Source organism: Talpa occidentalis, unplaced genomic scaffold (assembly GCF_014898055.3).
Source record: "Talpa occidentalis isolate TD23 unplaced genomic scaffold, MPIMG_talOcc4v2.1 talOcc4.9, whole genome shotgun sequence".
Lineage (NCBI taxonomy): Eukaryota > Metazoa > Chordata > Mammalia > Eulipotyphla > Talpidae > Talpa > Talpa occidentalis.
In genome coordinates, this window is record NW_023605305.1 from 2,511,715 (window position 1) to 2,532,041 (window position 20,327).

The window sequence follows — 20,327 nt, forward strand, 5'->3', positions numbered from 1 at the left end:
TCTCGGCCCGTCCCAGCGCCCTGACGTCGCCCCTCGGGTAAGGGCCGCGGAGAGCGAGGGGCGCCCGGGCGCTGAGCCCCACGCCGGCCCCCACCTTGGGGCCCAGATCCCGGGGTGGCCGGACGCCTGGCGCTTCCCACGCCCTCCCCCAAGAGCCAAGCTCGGGCCCCTTCAGGTCCCCAGCCCTGCGGGAAAAAACGAGCAGCATGTTTTGGTGCTTTTGAGATTTAATACCAAGGACTCAGCCAAACCCAGGTTGAGAAAGGCCGAGCACCCCCTCATATCCGTCCTGCGCTTTGCGCTGAACTGGAGCCCCGGGGGCGCACAGGGGTGACCGGCCGGCGCTGCTATGCAGGGCCAAGCCAGGGGCCTAGTAAGTGACATAACATGTCTACACGCGTAAGTAACTCTACTTAGGGCTTCTGCTCGGGCCACCCAGCCCTGGGGGCGGGCGGGCGGGGAGGGCCCTCAGGGGCCCCTCAGGGGCCGCGCTGCTGCAGGCGGCTCCGCAGGTCCTCGGCGCAGCCGCCCAGCCCCATGCGCTCCAGCGCCGCGTAGACGGCGCCCAGGCCCGCGGGCTGCTGCTGGCGCCAGCGCTTGAGCATCTCGTACTGCTGGTCTCGGAAGCGGCCCACCTCCACCTCCACGGCCTCGATCTCGGCCTCGCGCAGCCCCAGCGTGCGCACGAACTCCTTCCAGCGCCGCGCGGGCACCGCGTCCACCACGTCGTAGAGCTGCGGGCCGGGCTGCAGCATGGCAGCCCCCGAGCCTGCGGGCGGCGCTGGCGAGGGCGCGGGCAGCGGCGCTGGGCCTGGGCCAGGAGAGAGCCAAGGGAAAATGCAGCTGTGGCCGCGGCTGGGGCCCGGCGAGGGGGGCTGGGGGGCAGACCGGTGGGAAGTCCGTCTGGTCAGTTAGGCCACTGAGGCCCCTTACCAAGAACTCTGCTGGGCTGGTCCCAGGGAACCTCCTGGGGGGAGCAGCGGGCCCAGCCGTTCCCCACCAAGTGGGCCGTGCAGACCTTCTCACTGGGTGGCACCAGAAGGGCATGGATGCTCTCGGGGGGTGAGAGATGGGTAGCCTGGAAGCCGAGAGGCCCAGGTCAGCATCCTTGCCTAGTGAGGCCCCTTGGCTGGGGTCTGGCCAGGAGTAGCCATCCCTGCGAATGCCCCCCAGCTCTGCCTGCAGGTCAGCCATGCTCTCCCGCTGTGGCCTGGTGGCAGGAGAGCTATCTCCTCTGCTCGGCACACCCTGCCCCTGCTGTCCTCCTCCTGTCCCCCTGACCCTGATGGCGACCTCGCCAGGTGGCACCCATCCCACTCAACTGTGGACCGAGAGGCCCTTGGGGGCAGGCTCTGTGCTGGCCACATTCACCGCATCCATGGTGCATTTGGTCTACTCCGCAGCCTCCGTGCCCACGCTGGGCCGGAGCCTGTCCTAAGGCTCAACCTCTCAGCTCAGAAGCCTGAAGCCGGTGCAAGTCTTACCTGCAGGGGGGTCCGAGCCTCCATCCCAGCTTCCTGGGCTGAGAGACACAGAGAGGGCCTGGTCAGCAACAGGCAAGGCTCCTGGACCGGGTTCTGGTCCAGTTGCTCTCCAGTTCCTCTGCACTCCCCCGGCACTTCCTGCCTCAGTTTCCCCTTCCACATGGCGGGTGAGTGGGCCCTGGGCTATCCATCCTAACCCGAGGCCCTTATAAATGCGATAAATGTGCGTGTGCGCTTACCAGGCACCCTGGGCTTGGAAGGCTGGCGGCGGCGGTATGCATAGATCAGGATGGCACCAAGCAGGAGCGGGACTACCAGGCCTGCCAGCAGCACCTGCACCCAGAACACTGGGAGAGCCGAGGGTGGGTGGGAGGCAGCAGCCACTCCCGCCCCCCCGCCCCGCCCCAGCTCTCCCGCTGGAACTCCCAGCAGGCCACCTACTCTGCCTCCAGCCACAGACGGGCACGCAGGGCTCCGGACAGCTCCTCAGGGTCATCCTGCGAGGGGAGGGGTTGGGGTGGGTGTGAGGAGTCACAGCCAGGGCTGCTTGGCATCTCCATCCTGGAGGCCTTGCCGCTGGCAGCCTCACTCTACCCTAGAATGTTCCCAAAGTAACGCAGAAGTGGCTCTGCTCTTGTGTCCCTAAAACCAGCAGCCACCGGTTATCGCCCTCCTTCTAGATTAAAGTGACGCGGATGCCAACTCCACAAGGGCCGGGACAAGCCTGTCGGTCAGGTTGTCTCCCCAGCACCTAATCAGCGCCTGGGAGATGGCACCTGCTTAATAAACCCCTGTGGAGTGAATGAGTGAATGGATGAAGCGCGGTACCCCTTATCCTGGCCCTGGGGAGCCGCCCTCTGTGGGCATCCCCGTGTTCGGTCATTGAGGAAGTAACTTGCCCAGGGTCCCCGGGGAACAAATGGCAGCCCCTGAATGGCACCCGAGTTCTGACACTCTAGCAGCCGGCTGGCTCTGGAGGGACGACGCGTCCAATCACGCGCAGCTGGAAGGGCTGCTAAGGGGCCGTCGGGGAAGGCGAAGACCCGGCCTTATTCATCCGCGGGAGGCGAGTCCAGATTTCCCTTTACCAGGCCCGCAGAGGGGCCGCCCACCGCAGGGCCAAGCTCCCTCCCTCCTGTCCCCGGCCCCCGCTCTGCTCCCAGCCGCCTCTCCCCTTCCGGGCAGCCAGGACATTACGTGGGGCAGGACACGCAGCTGTTGGCATGTTCGTAGAAGCCAGGCAGGCACGTCCCACATTCGGCCTCCGTGCGGGAACCTGCAGTCCGAGACGCGGTTCAGATGCGGGAGGGAGACAGGGCCGGGGGCACAGCGGCCGGGTGGGGCACTCACAGGACGCGCGAGGGAGGCGGTGCAGGGCCTCGCAGTCCACACAGGGGTGGCACTTGAAGTTTGACTTGTCCGCGCAGCCCCAGTCCCAGCAGTCTGGGAACCAGCCGGGCTTGCAGCCGCAGCGCGTGTCCGCCACGGCCGAGCAGTTCTCCAGGGCCACCTGGAAGAACACTGGGGGTGGGGGGTGCGGGAGATGGGGAGCACAGAGGGCGGCAGGGCCAGGCCCCCCAGAGGCTGGAGGCAGGATAGAACAGAGACGGGACCACCCCCCCAAAGGGCGGGGCCGGGGAGCCCGCTGTAGACCCGGCCAGGGCATGCCCTGCGGTGGGTGCCGGAAAAGAGGGTGAAGGCAGCCCCAGCGCTCAGGGTGGCGGCTCCAGCCAGCCACTTCCTTCAGAAAGCCCCCGGCGCAGCCCGGGCCCGGGGCACCCGCCCCCCACCCCGGCCCCAGCAGCCCTCACTCTCATCACAGGTGCGGCAGCGGGCACAGCTGCTCAAGTGGTGGTTCTCCTGGGCCAGGAAGGAGCCCGGCCGGCATGGGGTGCAACTGCGGGAGCCGTCTTTGAAGTGCCCTGTGGAACCCAGGCTGGGTCAGAGGAGGGGCCTCCCGCCCTTCCCCTCTCCTACCCCTGGCACCCCCCACCCCGTTTCCCTCCAGGCCTCCCTCACCCGGCCCTTGCCGTCCCCTCCTCCTCCACAGTCCTCCCTCCCAGCCACACACCTGCTGGGCAGCCCCCGCAGCACCGCGGATCGTCCCTCTTCTGGCGGAGGTGGGCGCAGTCGCACCCGGGGCCCGGAGGGCGGCCCTGGCACTGGGCACCCAGCAGCACGAGGAGGACCGCCTGGGGGACAGGTGCTGCTGGCTGCCCGTGGGGACGCCCTGCAGGGCTCCTCCCCTGCCCCACATCCCCCACCACAGAGGCCCAGCCCTTACCCTCAGAGCAGCATCTTCCCAGGTTCTTGAGCAGAAGGGGCACCCGTGGGTGAGGGTGGGACTAACTTCCTTCCCCCTGGGCACAGATTAGGCTGGGGAGGCTGTCAGTGGTCCTGCCAATGCCCCACAGGCTTCCCCTCCGCCGGGACCACCATCAGACAGTGCCCCCCCATGTGTTTGATAAGGTGGGGGACCCTGGTTTTTCCCTGCTTGCGGACCCCCAACGCATCTGGCCCTGGGAAGGTGCTTCCTCTCAGCGGAAGGGCCCTGCCCTGGCTGGGCCTCTAACTAGGTCAGAGGGGGGGGGCACCCAGCAGCCTGGGAGCAGACACCAACTCACAGAGGGCCCCTTCCTTTGCCGAGGGACCCAGGCTGGAGGTCTGGTCCTCCCCGCCCCGCACGCCCGACTCACTCACCACAGCCACCACTGCCACGCAGCCCCCTGGCCGGGGCTCCATGGCCTGGGCACCGTGCCGGGCCCTCCTATGGGCGTGCATAGGCCTGGCTGGGGGCTTCCTGGCTCTTCTCTACCCTGCCTGCTGGGGTTCCACGCCCAGCCCGGCACCCAGGCCCCGCCCCTAGCCACCCAGAGGCACTGCCTCAGGGTGGGGGCCAGGATGGGACCCAGGAAGCAGCACCCTCAGCCCCCAGGTCTGTTCCTGGTACACCTGCGCTCACCTGGCACTGGTAGCCTGCGGGCTTCATCCCGTCCCCACGCCTGGCTCTCCCCCTGTGGAGACCACCACTTCGAGGTGAGACCAGAGTGAATGACTTCCTCTCTCAGGCCTCAGAGCCCGCCCCGGGCCATCGAGGGCTGGGACCAAATACCCGGATGAGAGACCCACCCGCCTTCCCCAGACACACGTGGGTGGGGGACAGAAGCCAAGACTTAGGGGCCCTCTAAGGCAAGCCTGAGGCACCCGGCCCAAGCCCACAGGGCAGCCGCGGGCAGGGGTCTCCAACAGCGGGCCTTCAGGCTGGGGAGGGGCTGAAAGTCGACGGTGGGGGATTGGTGTGGTGCCCCCCCCATTAGTTCACTTCTGCTTCCCAGTCTCTCCCAGCGGTGCCCCACTGCAGATGAAGGGGGTCAGGCGTGCAGACGGCATCCCAGCCGGAGCCCCGAGCTGGGAAAGGTGGTTCCAAAGACAAAGGACTCTGTCCAGCGAGTATATACAAGTCTTTATAAAAGAATCCAAAGCTCAATAAATATGCAACTTTATATAAAGCCCAACCCCAACCGGAGGGAGAGAGGGAGAAGGGCGGGCAGGGGACAGGCCCTTTGGGGCCAGACGGGGGGGAAGGAAGGGCGGCCTGGGACCCCAGTCCTGTGGACTGGAGCTGGGGACCTCCAGGAGGGGAAGGGCTCCTGCCCAGGCGGGTGGCAGGTGGGGAGGTGCAGCTCAGCGGCAGCAGCGGCCCCGGGGCACTCCTGAGGGGTGCTGCGGCCTGGGCTCGGGGCTCCGAGGAGCCCTCCTCCGCGTCCACCCGTCCAGTCCAGCAAAGTGCAAATCGGGCCCCAGGGTGGGGGCAGGGTCCTGCCCGGTGCTCCAGCTGGCGCAGACACGAGGCAGCTGTCGGAGCAGGGACTGGCTCACCCCGGGAGACATGCTGTCTGCGGCCCCTGGTCAGTGGCACCCTTGGAGGCCTCCCTCGGCTCAGACCTCCCTGCAGCAGGTGGGGGGAGAGAGGGGGACAGAGGGGGTGACCGTCCCTCCTTGGCTGATGCCACTCAGAGGGGCTCTGGTCTCCTCTCCCCCACCGGGTCCTCTGGCCCTTTCCACTGTCCATGGAGGACGCACTCACCTGGTTCCGGGGAGGCCTCAAGCTCCCTCTTGCACCCCCAAATACTGTCTGCTCCTTCTGACAGTGCCCCTCCCCACCCCAAGGTCCTGCACCCCCTGGGGCAGCATGCTCAGCCGCCTGCCCCTCCCCAGCCCGGCCACTCACGAGGCGGTGAGCGTGGAGTTGAGCAGCAGGCTGGTCCTGATTCGGTAGAGCTGCGCCAACGTCAGCTTCCGGTGCTGGGCGGAGATCCCTGGGGGGGGCTCGGGCTGGACTCTGGGTGAAGTTCCTGAGGGCAGCTCTCTGCTCCTCCTGGCAGGTGCTTCTGGCCCCCCAGCCGGGCAGCTGGCTCCACCCTCCAATTCTGACAGCCGCGGGCCGCTGCCAGGGCTTGGTAGCCCCCGGCCATCCCAGCTGGGCCCAGCTTCCCGAGGGGAGGCCTGAGTCCCAGGGCCAGGGGCTGGAGTAGCCAAACACAGTTCTGACAGGCTGCGGCTGGGGACCGGGGGCGCACCACGAGCGGCGGCCCCCGACAGCAGCTGGAGGAGGCTGGCCTCAGATTTGGACTTGAGCAAGCGGGGCAGGTGGGGCAGCAGCTGCACTGGGGTGCGGCGGCGGAGGCGGGGCGAGGGTGAGGGAGTCGGCGGTGACTCCGGGACCTGGGGCACTGGCTCCGCCGCGGGGGCTGGGGCCACAAAGTCTTGCAGGGAGGTGGGGGAGAGGGTGCCATAGGCAGAGTCCATGGAGCACGAGCGCCCGTCCACGGGGCCCAGGGGCAGCAGCTCGCTGGTGGGCGTGATGGACGAAGCGGCGGTGCTAAGAGAGGTCTCGTCAGACTGGGAGCTAAAGGGGCCGCCCTCGAACTCCGGAGAGGACAGCATCTCCCCAGGCTCCACCACCACCACGGCCAGGGTCTCTGTGGAGCCTTCCGAGGCACTGTGGGGCGGGACGGAGAGTCAGCGCAATGGCCAGCGTGGCCCGGCCGGGCAGCGCGGAGCCCAGCCTCTGCCCTCCAGGAGCTTGCGGGCTGAGACAGCGAGCCTGTGGCACGAAGGTCAAATCTCCCAATTTCTGGGCCCGCAGCACAGCTCAATGGGAGACCGCCGTTTCCTGCTGAGACCGGAGGGGGCTCAGGACCCTCGGCTCAGCCCAGGCAGCTGCCACTGATGGGTGGGAGCAGGTGCACAGGTCGACAGCCATTTGCCATGCCTGCCTGCACTCTGGGGGATACAGCGCCCGTCCCCACTCCAGGCTCACATCCTGGAGTCTGTCAGGGCAAGGGAGCTGGCTGGGCCCTCCCCAGAGTGGCAGCCTCAGAGTCAGGGCTCCCAGGCCGGGGTACGGCCTGCTCCAGCCTGCAGGGGCCCCGGGCGAGCATACCTGTGCTGGGAGTCCAGGCTGTTGCTGCTTTTGCGCAGGATGGTAGGGGAGCTGGCAGCCGAAGCGCTGCTCTCTCCCGCTTCCTCCTCGTCCTCCTCGCCCTCCTCCTCCTCCTCCAGGCTCTGCAGGTGCTGCTGGCTGCTGGGGTGCTCCTGCGCACGCAGCTGCTGCAGCTGGTTCTGTGGGTGGGGGCGGGAGGGCACGGGGGCAGCGGGGCTGTGAGCGGCCACACCCCCACCTTGGCACCGCGCCCACCTGGTCTGACTGCACTCCATCCACCCCGCTCTCACCTGGGCGTTGTAAATGGCATCCACCCAGCTACGGCACAAAGCCTGGCCGCTGGCCTGGAAAGTGTAGGCCCCCACGGCACTGTGGAACTCATTCAGGTAGATGAGGAGGAAGGAGCCTGGTTAGGGAGGGTCGGAGTCAGCCAGGACCACAGCCCCTGCCACCAACACGCCTGCCCACCAGCAGGGGGTGGGCCCCTCACCAGGGTCCCGAAGTTCCCGGCACACGAGCTTGTCCACCAGCATCGGCGGTCTGATGACCTTGGTCCTCTCGGCTTTCTTCACAGCCTTGGTCACCAAGAGCAGGTCCGTGAAAAGGAAGCAGTACACGTCCATCTGGGGGCCGAGGAGGAGAGGCCGCGGGTGAGGGACCCTCAGCCCTAGCGGCAGCAATGCCTTCCCCTGGGGGTACTCAGGCTTGGTCAAACTCCTCCACTGCGCACCCCGACCCCCAACCCGGCCCAAGCCAGCCCAAGAGTGAAATTAAAATGAAGAGTAAGATGATTCCAGGCAGGTGATCGAATTCAATGAAGTATCTGTGTTAAAAAAAGAAGAAAAGGAAGATGATTTTCTCTATTTTCTTCCCATCGCCCAGATATTTTGCACTGAAGCATCCGGTTCAGCGAGGCATTAGGGAAATTTGTTAGCTTGGTTTCCCGATAGCTTAAAGCAATTTAAACCTTGGAGTTGACGTCACGTGATGAAATGTACATTCGAGAAACACTGTCAGGAGAGCGAAGGGGTTTGTGGCGACGTGTAGAGATGCAGGTAACCAGAAAATGCTTTGGAAGACACTGCACAGGGGCCTCCCTGGTGGCCTAGGAGTTGAGTCTCAGGCTATCACCGTGACTGCTTGAGTTCGATCCCTGCCAGGGAGCTGACACACACGGCGCAGCAGACCCTTCCTGTCTCCCCGCCGCTCCCCTCAGCAATGCCTTTCAGTCAGTCTGCCTGTTCTGCTCCCCACTCCGTCTCTGGTGAGTCCTCTCAACCCCCGCACCTCTAGCCTGCGCCCCAGTTGTACACAAAGAAAAAAGGAACTGCACGACCTACTCAGCCTCAGCATCTTAAACAAACAGGCCTGGGTGCACGGGAACGCCTCCCTCTGTGGGTCGTTACCAAGAACACAGTCCTGGTGACCCTCCCGGGCATTTCCGGAGTCAACACCTAGTAATTACCACTCCGCCTTAGATAGGTGTCTGCCTCCCGTTCTGACAAAAATACTTCTTATGACTAATCTTTTCTTTTTCAGCCTTCAGGGGTTTTTTCCTTGTACTTACCAGAGAAAGAAAAAACTGAACCATAAGGAAAACGAAGTTGAAAATCATTCCCCGGGCTCTTATTTCTTTCCCCGCCTCCACCCTCCGACCCCTGACTGGCCAGGCCAGAGGTCCCAGAACGGGGGGTGCAAACGCACAGGGTGGGGGCCCCTGGAGTCACCTTGCTGTCCTTCCCCTCCTTCATCCGCAGGCCCCCCTCCAGCAGCAGCTGCCGGGTCTCCTCGGGGGAGGCGCCAGGAATGGGCGTCGTCAGGTCCAGATTCAGAAATTCCTTCAGGATCTGGGGTGGGGAGTGGGCACAGCTGGTCGGGGTGGGGAGCAGGCACAGGTGGTCGGGGTGGGGAGCGGGCACAGCTGGTCGGGGTGGGGAGCGGGCACAGCTGGTCGGGGTGGGGAGCGGGCACAGCTGGTCGGGGTGGACACCCCACCCCAGCCAGGAGCCGGCCAGAGAGACCCCGCAGGCTCCCCGCTCCGGGGCAGAGGCCGGTGCCCACCTTGTCCACCTCGTCGTTGCTGCCCTCCACGACCTCGTAGGCGTCGATGCGGCTCAGCACGGCCGCCAGCCGCCGGCGCTCCTGGCGCTGCCGCATGCAGGCGTTCACGTGGTGGATGAAGCGCTCCACCGAGTCGATCTGGGCAAGCGAGGAAGGGCTCAGGCCCGGGGCCCACAGGACCCCCCAGCCTCGGCGGCAGCCCCGGCAACCCTCCGATTACCATGGTGACGACAGCCTCCCTGGCGCGCGGCTCGTCTGTCTTCCTCAGCAGCGACTTGAGCAGCAGCGGGTACTTGGTGAGCCGCTGGTGGGGCTTGGCCAGCATGTCGCTCAGCTTCAGCCGCTGGCACTGCTGGTGCTTCTCGGCCCACTGCGGGAAGGCGCGGCTCAGGGCGGCCCCGCGGGCCCCGCCCCGCACCTGCCCAGGTGGGCGCCCGGCCTCACCGTGACGTAGGCGCGGAAGAGGTCGTTGTCGCGCAGGAGGCCGCGCATGTACTCCATGCAGCCCTCCTCCTCCACGCAGTAGCGCACGTAGGGCTTGAAGAGGGAGCCGAACTTGGGGGGCGGGGGGGACAAGCCAGCAGGTCACCGCGCGCCCTCCCCGCCCGGCCGCGCCCAGCCCATCCCGGGCCCCAGGCGGGGGAGGGCAGGGGGCGGACGACCCACCCGGGCCTGCCACGGACGAGGCCTCTGCCCAGGGCCAGGAGGTCGACATGCTGGGCGGACGCGACCGGCGCCCCCATCCTGCTCGGGGACCCGCCCGCGACCCGCTGGCCCTACCAGCTTGAAGCCCTTGAGGAGGTCCCCGGGCTGCAGCAGCGCCCGCGTGCGCCGCGCCTTCTCCAGCACCGGGGCCATCACGCTGCCCCACAGCCCGCGGTGCAGCCGCGCGATCTCGGGGATGTTGCTGAACAGGCGCTCGGCCTCCACCTGGGGGCGGGAGGTGCGCTCGGGCCTGCCCCGCTGGCCCTGGCCCGGGCCCCAACCCGCACCCCGCCCGGCCCAGCCCGCGCTCTCCGAGCCCAGACCCCCGACCTCACCGGCCCCGCACCTCACACAGCAGGCCCGACTCTTGCAGGTTCAGGAGACAGCACAGGAACAGCTGTGGGGCAGGGAACACGGCCATGGGGGTTTCCAGCTCCCAACGCCCACCCAGACTCAGGCGCCCCTCTACGGGCTGCCCGGGGCCAACAGCCGCCTGAGCCGGCGAGGGCTCACCTCTGAAAAAAGGCCCAGCCCCCACGGCCCACCTGGGGGTGCCGGCCTGGACCCCACCTGGAAGGATGTTCCAGGGGAGCGGCCTGGAGGCCAAGCCTGGTCTCTCCTCCACCCCGGCCCTGGCTTGGCCTCGGAGTTTCGGCTCAGAGGGTGCCGTCCTCAAGCCCCCAAGCCCAGGAGAGCGTGCCCCAGCTCAGAGCCCCCACACACGCTCAGGGCCTACATCTGCGGTGGGGGCTGCTGGGCACCCGGCATAGAGCAGGTGTCCAGAAACAGCCACTGAAGGGAGGCATGAGCCCCTGTTGGCTCAGGGCTGCCCACTTGCCACCTGCCCCCAGGTGCCCGGCCGTGGGGCTCCCCCTGGGGTGGTCCTCCTCTACCTCCCTCCCCACGCAGTGCCCAGCACCAGCTCCTAAAGCCAAGGCCGGCACAAGGTCACAGGGCCCGGAGGGGGTGCTCTCCCGCCGCTGGGCGCCACACTCACGTGGGTGATCACCCGCAGCTTCCTGATATAGGAGGCCTCGGTGTGCAGGAGCTCCCACACCGCCTCCTGCTGGTGGCACTGCCGCCGGGTCAGCTTCTGCCGGAAGGGTGGGGGTCAGGGCTCCGCCAGGAGCCCTTGGAGGTCCCCCGAGATCCAGGCCCTCCCCTGCCACCAAAACAGCGGGGCAGCATGTGGCCTTTTCAGGGAGCTGCTCTCCCAAAGTGGGGGAGCGAGGACAGCAGCCTGGATATCACAGGGTCCTCGGGAGAGACCCAGAAAGTGGGGGGGGGGCACCTCCCTCCCCACACCTCGTGCCCGTCGATGAGCTCCCTCCAGCTGTCCTCCAGCCGCAGGCAGGTGTCCTCCTCGTCGTCGTCGTCCTCGTCCTCCTCCCACGAGTCGTGGTCGAAGCGCAGCCGCCGGGGCAGCCTGGGCAGGCCGAACAGGCCGTAGGCGTGCAGCTTGCCCTCCAGCTGCTCCATCTTGTCCACCTCCTAGGAGAAGGCTGGTGGTCAGGTCAGGCCCGCCGGCAGCCCAGCCCCGGGCCCACGGCCCACATACCCGGCCCAGGGCGCTGGTGCTGGGGCCTGAGCTGAAGAAGCCGCTGAAGCGACTGGCCGCCCGGTTCTTCCAGCTGTCGCCGCTTCCACTCCCAGCGCTGGGCAGAGAGCAGCTGGACGGCACGGGGGGCTCCTGCCCGGGGATGCTCGCCTCACCCAGGAACTCCGACATGTTTTTGCGCCGGCGGCCAGGGGCCTGGGCAGGCAGGAGAGGGTCAGGTCGGGCCCGCCCGGCCCCGCGTCCCCAGCCAACGCCTGGGTTCCCAGCACCTAGGCCAGGAGGACCAGCAACGGTCTCTGCACCCCCAGCCCGATGCCACCTCTCCTGAGACCCTCACCTGCTTCGGGGCTGGAGGCCCACGTAGTCCCCAGCCCTCAGCAGCAGGTGGGGAGCGACAGAGTGACAACACCCCCACACACACCACCAGTGTCACCCCCAAGTCAGGTGCGCTTAGCGCTGCCCTCAGGACTCGCACGCGCACGACCTCTTGGGCATTACAAGTCGCTGAGCGACGACCTATCTCCTTGGGGTTCGGTTAGATCCAGAGAGGGGCCCTATTCTCAGAGCCTGCCCCACTTTCCGGAAGGAGAAATGTAAGCTCCAGGTGGGGGCAGGGAGGACCCGGCCCACCCACCCTCTGCGGCCCAGCCCCTCCTCACCAGGATGTCCAGGCTCTCCCGGCGGCTCTGGGAGTCCATGCGCTCCACGGCGGGGGGCCCGGCCCCGGCCGGCCGCAGAATTGGCAGACTCAAGGACTTGGGGTCCTTCACCCCCTGCTCCACCTTCCCCTCGTCCCCTGGCTTGGCTGGGGTGGCATGAGGGGCAAGGAAAGGTTCAGCGCCCAGAGCCAATGGAGACATGGGCCGAGTCTTCTCCCCAGGCGCCAAACCCAGGCTCGAGGCCCTCCCCGCATCCCGCCCCAGCCCTGTGTGGTGATGAGCGTGCTGGGGCCCCAGGGAAGAAGCGCCCCCTGCTCTGCCCAGCTCTGGGAGGCCCAACCAGGTCCTGCCACCCGACCTGGGTGGCAGCTCACCTTTGACCCGCAGGTAGTGTCCCCCGAACCTATAGGCCTCGAAGGTGAGGGACAGGGGCGTGTTGGACTGGTCCAGGTAGATGTCCACCTTGCTCAGCGTGATGCCCTTTCTTTCGAACACGGGCAGCAGCACCTCCCTGCCCGGGATGGTGGGCGGTGTCGGCAGTCCACACGCCCCACCCTACCCTCGTCCCAGATGCACCCGCCTTCCGAATGGCAAAGGGAGGCACCCCTGCATCACACCCAGGCGCACACCTGCCCACTCGTCCATCAATGTCCACGCGCTGCTGGACGCAGCCACACACAGGGCGCCCCCTGCACACACACGGTCACACCTGCAAAGACCCAGGGCCCCCAGCGTGGGGCCCACCCCTGCCCCAGCCCCGCCCCAGGCCTACCCCAGCGACTTCTTCTTCATGGCCGGTACAATCTCTGTCTCGACGTCCATGTTCAGGTCAAATTTCAGGGTGAAGCACTCCTTGCTGGGGTCCTGAGAGGACACAGGTCTCAGCTTCTGTACCCCGTGCCCCACACCCTCTCCCCAGGTTCAGGACAAAAGCCCCACGGGGCTCCCTAACCCTCCTCTGTCCCAGGCTCCTGGCCAAGGTGGGCAGTGCTGGGCTGCAGGGCATGGGGGTGGGACACACAGGTGCCAGGCCCCATCCCTGGTCCTCGAAGAATGGGACGGGCCCAGGAGGAGGGGGCTGTCGGGGACTCCCGTCCGCCAGTCTGGGGCGCCTTACATCAGTGTGTCTCCTCCGTGCCTTCTTCTTGGACAGCTTCAGGCCTGAGCTCGCCCGGTCTCTGCAGAAGAGGGCAGAGGGCGGCGGGCCGCACCAGGGCGGGTGTGAGCCCCAGCAGGCCCCACCCCCCCATCTCCCCAGGTAGCCAGGCGGCTCAGGTGGGCCCCAGGCCGTCGGGTCTTGCGCCCTCTGCTGGCCACACCAGGTCATGCCCAGTGGCACCAAGTCAGAGGGCATCTGGGCCCAGCCTGGGGGCCCCGTGGGGGTCAGGACCGTTGCGGGGGGAGGGGCTCCAGTCAGCTTTTCGGAAGCCTTGGCCCCGAGACCCGAGACCTGGCCCTGGGGGCCCTCCGGACTGCCCCACCCGCCTACCCTTTGCTGTCCATGGAGTTTTCTTCCTCCTCCTCCAAGTCCACGGCGGGGCTGGTGCGCGGGGGGCATGACCGGGTGGACACGTTCCGGGCCAGGACAGAGCCTTCAGGTAAAGAGGGCAGGGCTCGATTCCCCCCCCCCCGCCACAGACTCCGGGACCACCCCCAAGCTAGCTGGGGCCCGTGGGTTCTGTGAGCAGAGCTGCTCAGTCGTTGCTTCTCATCTTCCACCCCCCACTCAAAATGGCACCCTGGGGTGACACAGGTGATGCCCCCCCAGAGAGCCACCTGTGGCCTCAGTTTTCCCTTCCATACAGACTGCCTCTGGGGCGGTGGCCGCAGGCGCCACAGCTGCAGCTCTTCTTCCAGGCTCCCTCCCTCCCGCAGACACCATGCCCAAAGCCCCAGGGGCCCGGGCGGACGGTGGGGGGACAGTCCTTTGTCCCTCTGACCAGAGGAGAAAGGAGACAAAAGGCTGGCATTTCTTGCCAGACCTGGGTGCCACAGTGGTCCGAGCACAGGGGAGGCCTGGCCCAGGGCCCGGGGGCAGGAGGGGAGTCTGATTTCCTGCTGCAAGTTCCCTCCCACCGCCCCAGCCGCCCCACCCCCGCGCGGGGCAGCGAGGATCTGTCCTGTCCGGAAGCCCCTGCCCGGGGACAGGAAGAAAGGGGCCTCCCCCATGCTGGCCGGGGGCCAGGACAGACCCAGCACCTGGTGCTCCAGGCACTTTCTCTCCTTAAAAAGCTCGGGCAACAAAGGGGCCAGGCGTCCTTCTGCGGGCCCTGCCAGTTCTCATCGCCCAGAGGCCTGGGGGTCCTCCCCAGCTCACCTTGCGGGGGCAGGTCGAAGCGGACGTGGCCGTCATAATGCATGGCGCTGTGGAAGCTGCTGTCGCAGGCCTCGCAGAGGCTGAGGGGGCCCCGGCGGTGCAGCTGCTGGCAGTCGGAATGGTGGCATACCTGGGCGGGGAGGGAGTGGGTGGGCTGGGCCCTCGCTGGCAGACACGTGCCCAGGCCACTGCACCCGTGGGATGCCTGGTCCCTCCAGGGCTGCTCCCCACTTTTCAGCCACTGGTTCCCACAGGTGCCAAGTTCCACAGGTTCCCCCACGCGCCTATTCTGCGTCCACGTGATCCGGGGTGCAGAGAAAAGCCAAGCCCTGGCCACAGGGGACGCAGCGCAGAGAGAAGTCCCGAGTGGGCACAGAAGACAGGTGCTGCCAGCGCCTCCTCCTGGGCACAGTGGGAAAGCACCAGAAAATGAAGCTGGGGTCGGGCCTGGGGCTGGGGCTGGGGCTGGGCCTGCTGCGGTATTTGGACCAGAACACCCTTAGCCCTAAGCTCCAGCAAGCTCCCCTCCCCACCCAGGTCTCTGCCCTTGGGGGTGACCTACCTGCCCCCGAAACAGCCACCCCGACTCCCTCCCTAAGTCACGGCTGGAAGGGGTCATGCAGGAACCAGGGGAAGGGACCCAAGGGCCACTGCTGGTGACTTGATAGGGATTGACCCAATGGATGACACCCCTATCTTCACCCACAGCTCACCCAAAATCACCCCTGCCAACTTGGCTTCTATTTTCTAAGGGAAATGGAAGCCACCCGAGGTGGTCCCTGGGTAACCACCACCACATCCCCTCCCCACCCCCGCCCCCGGCCAGCACTATGGGGGTTCACCGGCTCCCACCCCAGAGCAGCCTTCCACCAAGACCACCGCCTCAACAGGTGGGCACCCCTCAGCGTGTCCTCCACCAGCGGGCTCCTCTCCATGGGCTCACCCGAACCTGCTCCCTCCCCAGCTGCAGCTGTGCCCCCCTACTCTCGCCCCTCCACTCGGCACCCCTGTCCGCCCTCAGCCCTCCCGGTGCCCTGCTGCCTGGCGCTTTCTCTTCCCAGCATTCCCTTCCGAATACCTGACACCTGTGGCATAAAGAGGAAGGACCCCTGGGGACATCGCTATGCCCTTCTCCTTCCCACGGGGCACACTGGCCCTGCTGGCTCTCTGGGTCCTTTCTCGTCCCCCCCTCACTGCGCCCATGCAGAAGTCATAACAGCACCCGAGAGCAGGGCTGGGCGACACCCCCCAATAAGCTGTCACAGTCGGGAAACTGAGGCTGACAGGGGCCACCTTCCACCTCCCTTTGCCTCCCCAGCTGTCTAAACGGCACCCCTGTAGGTCCTGCACACCCCCCCCCCCCGAGTTCTCACAGGCCTCAGGCTGTGTCTGTCTGGCCCTGAGAGGGCGGATCTGGGGTATTTTGTTTTCTCTTTTGTCTTTTCTTGACACTGACACTTTCCAAGCGCCCGAGCCAGCGCCAGCGGTCGCAGAAAGGCCCTCGGTGTGGCTGGCCTGGGGGTCTCGGTGGTTTCAGCTTTGCCAGGAGCACAGGAGAGGGGCTGCGTGTCCCCTGCGTGCCCAGGACACCAGGGCACTGGGGCTCGCACTGTCCAGTCACCCCCTTCTTCCTCGTAAGGCCTAAGTCATCGGGGAGACTGGACGAGGCCCAGCCCGCGGCCAGCTCACACCCCGGGCTCTGTCTCCCTCGGGGCTTCCGCCCGATCCATTCTCTGGAGGACACCGCAGCCAGAGTACCTCCACCGTCCCCCTGGCCTCGCCATCACGCCAGGCCCCTCCCCTCCGCCCCCAGCGACCTCCACGCCGCCGCGCTCGCTTGTCTGTTCCACGGGCCCCTCGTTGACACAGGAGGGCACCTCAAAACCACAAGGCGCACAGACCAGCTCCTGACCTTCCCCACGCGGCTCTGCCCAGCCAGCACGCGGCCTGGCCTTCCAGATGCGCCAAGTTAGGGGTTCATTGTGTCCCGAGCAAAGATGGGTCCATCCCAACCCCAAGACCCCAGAATGGGACCTCGCTTGGAAAGAGGGTCACCACGGATGTAAGCGGTGAAGACACCAGCGTGTGTGGTCAGACAGAGGCCAGGGGTCCCTCACGGGACCAGCGTCCTTCCGAGAAGAGACACAGAAACAAGGATACACAGGGGACCCCTGAGGCCGACTGGGATGGTGCAGCCACAGGCCAAGGAGCACGTGGGCCCCAGAAGCTGGGCGAGGCAGGAAGGCCCCTACCCTGGAGCCCTCATTCCAGACTTCTGGCCTCCAGGTTGCCACAGAATAAACTGCTGTTGCGAAGCGCCCAGTGGTGCTACTGTCATGGCAGCCAAAGCAACAGAAAGTTCTAGCAGGGTCACCTGATGCCCGGCCGCACCCCCAGCCAGCCAGCCCGAAATGCTGCTGACCCACCCACAGTACCTGCAGCTTCTAGGAGAGCCGCGGGGCACGGGCGGCCAGTGCGCAAAGCCCCAGCCTGTCCCCCAGCAGCTGCAGGACAGCAACGCCTCCCAGGGGGCCCAGGGGTTGGGGGACCTCCCCGCTCACTCTGCTCCACTCCGCCCGGTCTCCTGCTTTCCCCACGTGCTCCTAAGGAGCACCCCGTCTCTGAGGCTGGCGACACTGTCCCTCAGCCCAAAGCACCCAGCACCCGCCCTCCCACAGCTCTGGACTCCAAGTCGCCTCTGGCCCTTGGGGTTTCAGTGCCACCCACACCCCCTTCCCTCGGAGATCCTTGGCAGCGGCCGCCACACCCTGTCAGTCCTGAGGACAGCGGTTCGGTTTGTCCAATAACTGGCCGGCCCAGCCCATCCAGGCCACTCAGCTCGTTCAGTGGAGGTGGCAGCAGCAGACTTGTGGGCTGGGGAGAGGTGGAGCAAAGACTTTCAAGGTGACAGAGGGACGAGGGCAGCCTGGTCAGCTGCTAAAGGAAGGAGGAGCAAGGAGGGGCCCGAAAAGGCCTGACCTTTTCCTTTTTTTTTTTTTTTTTTAAGATTTATTCATGCATACAAGAGCTGGGGTGCAGGCCAGAGGTGTGTGGGGGTGGTGGTGAGAGGATTCCCCAGAGACAGAGTGGGGAGCAGAACAGGCAGATCTACTGAAATCCACTGCTGAGGGGAGCAGCGGGGAGCCAGGAGAGGTCTGCTGTGCCCTGTGGGTCACCTCCCTGGCTGGGGATTGAACTCGTGCTGCAGTGGCTGGTGACAGCTCCACAGCGCTGTCTTTAACCCCCGTGCCCCCAGGGAGGGCCCGAGGCCTGACCTCTTACAAGGTGGTGGCGAGTGCCTGGACCCTCCTCACCCCAGCAGGCAGGGCCTAGGACCGCCCCGGTTTTACAGGAGATGAAAGGGCGGTTCAGAGACGTTAAGTAACTTGTCTAAAGCCACACAGCCCGCGGAACCAGGGACTGAACCCAGATTCCAGATTTTCACCAGGTCCACCCTCTCTTGGGATGCCGAGGAGTGAGGGCAGGGGAGGCCGCGGGTCAGCCGGGAGACAAAATCCACGACAGTCCGGTGCTCACCACCTGGCACCTCTCTCTCCCGCCCAGTCCCCCCACCAGACCGAGGGGAACGTGAGCACAGATGGAAGGGGGCAGGCCGAGGGCGCTGGCTCTGAGGCCTGACTTCCGGAAGGCAGAGTCCTGGGCAGGCAGCTGGCCACATTAGGGTCCAGATCTCCTAGGGCAGCCCAGTAAGGCACCCCCAGCTTCCACACCCTTCTCAGTTGGTCTTCAGGTGCATGTCAGGACCTGGGGTGCGGCGGGGCACGGTTAACAGAGCAGCCGTTTCTAATTGTTTCATCATCTGCCAAAGTGAGAAAAGCCCCGTGCCCGGGGGCTCTGCCACCCTCTCAGCCAACAGAGGCTCTGGCATGGCAGATCCTGGCACCCCGGCTGCCAGCATCTCCTCTTAACTATGACTCTGGGAGGCACCGGCCCACTTGAGCCCCTTCCTCCCAGGAGCCCGTCTGCCCGTTCGGCAGCAGGGACTGGCGCAGGGTGGTGGGGCTGCGCACCTGCGGCCTCAGGCGAGTGGGACAGCGGGAGCCCTGCCAGCCGGCAGCTCTGCAGGGTGCAGGGTCTCTGGGCCTCCAGTCCAAGTTCCTGGTTCTGCGCCACGGTCTCCGACGTAAACCCACCCAGACTTTATGCCACGGTCCCCACCCTGGGGCACACCCGATATGCTGAGCCGCCTCTGGGCACCCCCTGGGCCACGCCCTGTGAGGACAAAGCTCCCGGGAAGACTCTTTTCAAGACGGGGCGGGGCTTGGGTGACGCCCTCGCCCTCCCCACCCACCGCAGCTCCACCTCCTCCTCCCGCCAGACCTCTGGGGCTGAGCAGGGTGAAGGTGGCCGTGGGGCCGCAGGAGCTGGTGCGGGCTGCAGCTGACCTCATCTGCTCCGTCCACCCACCGCTCCCAGCCCAGGGCCAAGGGGGGCGCACAGGGTTCAGGGTCTGAGCAGGGAGTTTCCTCACTTACCCGCTACTTGAGGAGGAAGGTCCAGCCACCCCCAGGGCACAAGCCCAGCTGGGAGGCTGGAGGGACCCCACACTCCTCACAGCGCCGGCCCCAAACCGCAGGGTCTCACCGCTCCCTCCCGAGAGGTCCCTTCCCAAAGCCAGCCTCTTGGGCGCCCTCCCCTTGGGCCCAAGTTCCTACTAGCACCCTGGTTCTGCCACTGTGCCCACGCGGGCAGAGCCTGCTGGTGGGGGAGGGGCAGAGGGTGCTGGGACGGCTTCAGGACTCAACCCAAGAGGGGATGAGCGCCAGGTGCCAGCGCGGGCCCCCTGGCAGAGGACACACCCGGACTGTACGGTCCTGGAGGGTGCGGGGCTCTGGAGGGCGCCGTCAAGGCTTCCCCCCTTGGGATGGGACTCCAGCCGTCAAGTCTACACACGGGGCAGGAGACGGAGACGCGCAGGAGGGGCAGGGGACGCGGGCAGGAGACGGAGATGGGCAGGAGGGGCAGGGACGTGGGCAGGGTCTGGGTGAGGAAGGAAGGGGCGGGCGCCGGGCGGCCGGGTCGCAGGTGTGTCCCAGGCGGCCCCTGACACGAAAGGCCGAGGGTGGCGGGTCAGGGCCAGCAGCTGGCCCAGGGTGGCGGGGCAGGGGCGCATTTCAGGGTCCCAGGCCCAGCCCCCACCCCCCCCACCCCGGTGCGCACTCCGCCCGCGCACCCCCTCCCATCCCGCCGAGCCGCAGCCGCTCCCCGCCCACACAGGCCCCCGCGCCCCGTACCTGGCCTTCGCCGTCGTGGGGCGCGACCCCCCGCGCGGGGGCCTCGGAGCCCCGGAGGGGGCGGCCCGGGGCCCGGCCTGGAGGCCGCGCGGCGCCCGGAGACGCCGGGTCCCGTCCCCATGGCGGCCGGAGGAAGCTGCGCTCTCGGCACCACCGCCCGCCGGACAAAGCCGGAGCCCCGCTTCCTGCCATTGTGCGCCGCGCCCGCCCCCCAGGCCGGGACCCCGCGGGCGGGGACGCCGGAGCTGCTCCCCGCCCGGCCCACGCCGCCCCCGGGGCGCAGGTCCTGGCCCCGAAGGCCCCTCTCGAACTTACGCTCCCCCCAGGGGGCCGTGATCTCTGCAGGGCCCGTTGGTGGCCCCCGCCGGCCCCCCACCCTCCCGCGACCCCCATTCCACCCCAACGCCAATGTCTGGGTCTCCAGAGGCTCCCCCTTCGGCCTGGAGACCCTGCCCCGGAGCATCAGCACAGGAGACCCTGCCCCAGAGTGGCCCCCCCAGAGTGCTGCGGGCCCAAGAGGGGGGCCCGGGACTCACCCCCCTCCGGCTCGGGACACCCCTCCTCCCTGCCCGGGGACACCCCTCCCCACTAGGCCCTTCCGGCCTCTCTGCCCGCCACGCTGGTGACCAGGGAGCCCCCCCCCCCCAGAGTCCTAGCGCCGCCCACAGTCCGAGACCCCAGGACTCAGTTCCGGGGACTCCCCCTCCCCCAGCCCCGCTGCCCAGGCCGAGCCGGGGGCGTCGGGAGGAGCCGGGGCACCGGCGCGGGGGAGGCGGGCAGTCCGGGCGCCAGAGGGCAGCTCTTCTGGAGCCCCAGGAGCAGGACGGGCGGGAGCTGGGGGA

The 20,327-nt window shown here is 67.2% G+C and overlaps 2 protein-coding genes across 7 annotated transcripts in view; both read right to left on the reverse strand.

Moving 5' to 3' along the window:
* Nucleotides 1–479: 479 nt before the first annotated feature.
* TNFRSF25 (TNF receptor superfamily member 25) lies at nt 480–4,265 on the reverse strand. Its single transcript, XM_037498866.1, has 10 exons — nt 4,188–4,265; nt 3,556–3,676; nt 3,296–3,406; nt 2,835–3,005; nt 2,682–2,760; nt 1,926–1,981; nt 1,724–1,831; nt 1,485–1,522; nt 934–1,078; nt 480–811 (listed from the first exon to the last, which is right to left on the reverse strand). The coding sequence occupies exons 1-10, from the start codon at nt 4,263–4,265 to the stop codon at nt 480–482; spliced, it is 1,239 nt and encodes a 412-aa protein (XP_037354763.1).
* The window catches only part of PLEKHG5 (pleckstrin homology and RhoGEF domain containing G5), a 41,882-nt gene continuing 25,807 nt past the window's right edge, over nt 4,253–20,327 (reverse strand). For 4 of the 6 annotated variants that reach the window (XM_054691091.1, XM_037498863.2, XM_037498860.1 and 1 more), the window contains 20 exons: nt 14,231–14,360; nt 13,403–13,505; nt 13,031–13,091; nt 12,686–12,777; nt 12,288–12,424; nt 11,914–12,059; nt 11,255–11,449; nt 11,002–11,187; nt 10,694–10,789; nt 10,043–10,093; nt 9,772–9,921; nt 9,436–9,546; nt 9,212–9,361; nt 8,992–9,129; nt 8,658–8,777; nt 7,421–7,553; nt 7,221–7,336; nt 6,931–7,109; nt 5,716–6,486; nt 4,253–5,433 (listed from right to left, as the gene is read on the reverse strand). In XM_054691091.1, coding sequence (XP_054547066.1) covers nt 5,424–5,433; nt 5,716–6,486; nt 6,931–7,109; nt 7,221–7,336; nt 7,421–7,553; nt 8,658–8,777; nt 8,992–9,129; nt 9,212–9,361; nt 9,436–9,546; nt 9,772–9,921; nt 10,043–10,093; nt 10,694–10,789; nt 11,002–11,187; nt 11,255–11,449; nt 11,914–12,059; nt 12,288–12,424; nt 12,686–12,777; nt 13,031–13,091; nt 13,403–13,505; nt 14,231–14,360 — 3,075 coding nt within the window. In that variant the 3' untranslated portion in view covers nt 4,253–5,423. Of the gene's footprint in view, nt 5,434–5,711; nt 6,487–6,930; nt 7,110–7,220; nt 7,337–7,420; nt 7,554–8,657; nt 8,778–8,991; nt 9,130–9,211; nt 9,362–9,435; nt 9,547–9,771; nt 9,922–10,042; nt 10,094–10,693; nt 10,790–11,001; nt 11,188–11,254; nt 11,450–11,913; nt 12,060–12,287; nt 12,425–12,685; nt 12,778–13,030; nt 13,092–13,402; nt 13,506–14,230; nt 14,361–18,261; nt 18,480–20,327 lie in introns of those variants that run through there. The other 2 variants (XM_037498864.1, XM_037498861.1) reach the window with 2 other exon arrangements.